Consider the following 3412-nt stretch of genomic DNA (forward strand, 5'->3'; position numbering starts at 1 on the left):
TATGTGTGTGTGTGTGTGTGTGAGAGAGAGAGAAGAGAGAGAGAGACTGTGAATATTTTTGTGTGTGTGTGTATCTGTCTGTGAGAGTGTGTGTGTGTGTGAGAGAGAGAGAGAGAGAGAGAGTGTGTGTATGTGTGTATCAGAGTGTGATATAGTGTGTGTGTGTGTGAGAGAGAGAGAGAGAGTGTGTGTGTGTGTGTGTGTGTGCGTGTGTGCGTGTGTGTGTTTCTCTCTCCTTCACATCAGACTCATATCATGTTGTTTTGGACTCCAGGGGTGTCCGATCTCTCTGACTGTTAAATATTTATTTTATTGTTAAGTTATGACTTACATCCATGTGACGCTGTCCATCTCTGATTTTTGTTTTATTATAATTTTTTATTTTTTTGTATATAGGTCATTACTAAGGATGTAAATAACTTGTTACTGTACAGTGAAACTGTCTGTATTAAAACAAGATCTGTGTAACTCTGAACTGCTGTCTTTTGTGTCACATATTATTTTTTTTTTTTTACACAGAAGCAGAGTAATAAATTACATTAGAGTGTCATTTTGCTGTATTATGTATGTTTTTATTCTATATTTTAAATAACTTTTATAATGTTCATTTAAAAGCAATTTAATATAAATAAATTACTTTATTGTGTCATACCATATATATTAATTTTATAAAATAGAATAGTAATTAAAAAAAAAAAAAAAAAAAAAAAAAATTTAATAACAATATATTAAAAATAAAATACACATAACAGTTTCATACAATGCATATATTTTAATTTTATTAAAATTCATTTTAGAACAGCAGTTTAAAATGTGTATTTATTACAATAATAATTTAATAGCAATTTATTATACGTAATACACTAAATTGTATAGTTTTATAGTACTTTATTCCCTAACACCATCACAGAAATCTTTCTGCAGGTCAATCAGGGGTGAAAAAGTGACAAAGATGCAACACCCACTTTAACTCTTGATGGCCATATATTGCTTACATTTCACTTAAGCAGTGATTTGTTTTTTGGGTTTTTTTTGCATAAAAAATATGCATTTTTTTCACATAAATATTTACATAAAATTGGAACAGTGAATGTAAAACTTCATGATTCGTGTAGAAAATTAATGGAAAATGTGCCATTAAGTGGAAGATTTCCACCGCCTTGTTGAAAACAAACACTTAAAGAGATAGTTCACCCAAAAATTAAAATTACCCCATGATTAACTCACCCTCAAGCCATCCTAGGTGTATATGACTTTCTTCTTTCAGACGAATACAGTCGGAGTTATATTAAATAATGTCCAGGCTAATCCATGCTTTATGATGGGAGTGGATAATAGCAGAAACTTTGGATCAACCATTCATTATAAAAGAAGTCCATACGGCTCCGGGGGGTTAATGAAGTCCTTCCGATGCATTTGTGTAAGAAAAATATCCATATTTACAACTTTATAAACCTTAATCTCTAGCTTCTGTTAGAGATTGTATTAGTCTGGAAGAAGAAAGTCATATACACCTAGGATGCCTTGAGAGTGAGTAACTTATGGGCAAATTTTTATTTTTGGGTGAACTATCCCTTTAACATGAAAAGGACATGATATTCCCGCTATGACCAGTAGATGGCTGCAGAGGAGCACTCAATCATTCATTTAATGCTAAACAAATACTTATCAGCAAATGTTTTTTCTTGTGTTAATAGTGTTTTGGGTCCACGTCTGTTGTTTTGAGTGAGCTTTATAAAAATAAAGCTTGAAACGAGAATGGAGAAAAAAAAAAAAAAAAAAAAGGTTATTGCGTTGGCCGGGAATCGAACCCGGGTCAACTGCTTGGAAGGCAGCTATGCTAACCACTATACCACCAACGCTTAGCGATACAGGAAGTTCATCAATAGTTTTTAAATGAAACTAAAACAATTTTACATGCGTTATACAGGGTTTTTGTGTTGCTTGTGAGTATAATAACAGCTACTCACATATATCACGCTCTATTTAATGGTATTAAACATAATTTCGCCAATTTCATCCTTTGATTCATTCAGTTAGCATTAGCATGATAGCTGTTGCTGCATTCAAACACACGCTTTCTAACAGCGCCTCTCTTCGATCTGCTGTTTAAGTCTCTTTTACACTAAAATAATCCAGCATTGGACCTTTGTGACTAATTGTGTGTTATTCTATTGATTTCTTTCAGCGTTTACTGCTAGTAAGTTATGCGTGTGTGATTTGATCGGAGTGTATTTTTGTGGTTTGTCAGAAGCTAACAGGCTTTTCATCGCAGACTGTTGACTTCTGTTTCAGAAATGGATTTATTTGATGATCTTCCGGAACCTACAAATGATCCAGGTGGGTTAATTCACACCAGTAATGTAATAATAATCATCTTGCACGTGTGAATTAGTGATTTAGATGCTTTAGCACTAGCCTGACTTCGGTATTACCGACACAAATTTGTGCAAAAATAAACAATAGTGTGTCTAATTAAATTACTATAGTGTTAAATTAATGTGTCTTATACATGCATGTAACTCGTTTTGACAATATGTACTGCAAAATTGAGTGCATGTAAATATTTCTATTTCAAACCCTAGTAAGTGAGGCTCAGAAATGCTGTCTTGGTAGGCAGCTCACTCAGTTTTGACAGTAGCCTGTGTTTATTGATGCAGATGCATGTGAAGTAATTAAACAGAGTGAGGATTGGTGTTAGTTATAATATGAGGTTTAATTTTCGCAGGTCCTGTGAAAGCCAAGCAGCCGGAGGAGGAGGAGCGAGGAGAGAAGAGGAAGAGAGACGTCTGCTCGCAGGACACAGAGGTGGAGGACAAGAGACGAGAGGAAAAGAAAGTTTGTAAAGGTTTTCAGCTTTTGCACACACGTTGTGTTGCTGACAGAGAGTGTGTTCGGTGTGTGTGTGTGTGTGTGTGTGTGTGTGATAGAGAGAGAGAGAGAGAGAGGGAAGGTCTGTGATGATCTCGGTCTCTGTTGTGTCCAGCAGATCTGCCGAAGCTGACGGGTTTTGTGTCAGCGAGACGCGGCGAACGAGAGGAGATGCAAGATGCACACGTTCTGCTTCCAGACCTGACAGCCACCATCCTCCCCTCGCAAGTGTGAGTGATCTATCTCTCCATCTATCTATCTATCTATCTATCTATCTATCTATCTATCTATCTATCTATCTATCTATCTATCTATCTGTGTGTGTCCGTCTGTCTGTCCATCCATCTATCATCCATCCATCCATCCATCTTTCATCCATCATCCATCTATCCATATATCATCCACCTATCATCCATCATCTATCATCCATCCATCTTCCATCTGTCTTCCATCCATCCATCCATCCATCCATCCATCCATCCATCCATCTTCCATCCATCCATCCATCTTCCATCTATCATCCATCTATCCATCTATCATC

The 3412-nt window shown here is 36.0% G+C and overlaps 1 protein-coding gene and 1 non-coding gene across 6 annotated transcripts; one reads left to right on the plus strand and one right to left on the minus strand.

Annotated features, from left to right (window-relative positions):
• Positions 1-1790: 1790 nt before the first annotated feature.
• On the minus strand, positions 1791-1862 carry trnag-ucc. Its single transcript has one exon. It is a non-coding gene; the product is annotated as a tRNA-Gly (tRNA).
• LOC122147840 (integrin-linked kinase-associated serine/threonine phosphatase 2C-like) lies at positions 1817-3232 on the plus strand. Of its 5 annotated transcripts, none has more exons than XM_042771839.1 (4): positions 1817-1946; positions 2296-2340; positions 2729-2848; positions 2987-3232. In XM_042771839.1, exons 2-4 carry the CDS (start codon positions 2298-2300, stop codon positions 3103-3105), a joined length of 282 nt encoding a protein of 93 aa, XP_042627773.1. In that variant the 5' UTR covers positions 1817-1946; positions 2296-2297; the 3' UTR covers positions 3106-3232. The 5 variants fall into 5 exon arrangements, 3 of the variants coding, with proteins under 3 accessions (XP_042627773.1, XP_042627774.1, XP_042627772.1); XM_042771840.1 differs by lacking the exon at positions 1817-1946 and adding an exon at positions 1972-2200 and having other exon boundaries at positions 2990-3232; XM_042771838.1 differs by lacking the exon at positions 1817-1946 and adding an exon at positions 1973-2200 and having other exon boundaries at positions 2987-3231.
• The last annotated feature ends 180 nt before the right edge of the window (positions 3233-3412 follow it).

The sequence above is a fragment of the Cyprinus carpio genome, chromosome A15, assembly GCF_018340385.1.
Source record: "Cyprinus carpio isolate SPL01 chromosome A15, ASM1834038v1, whole genome shotgun sequence".
Lineage (NCBI taxonomy): Eukaryota > Metazoa > Chordata > Actinopteri > Cypriniformes > Cyprinidae > Cyprinus > Cyprinus carpio.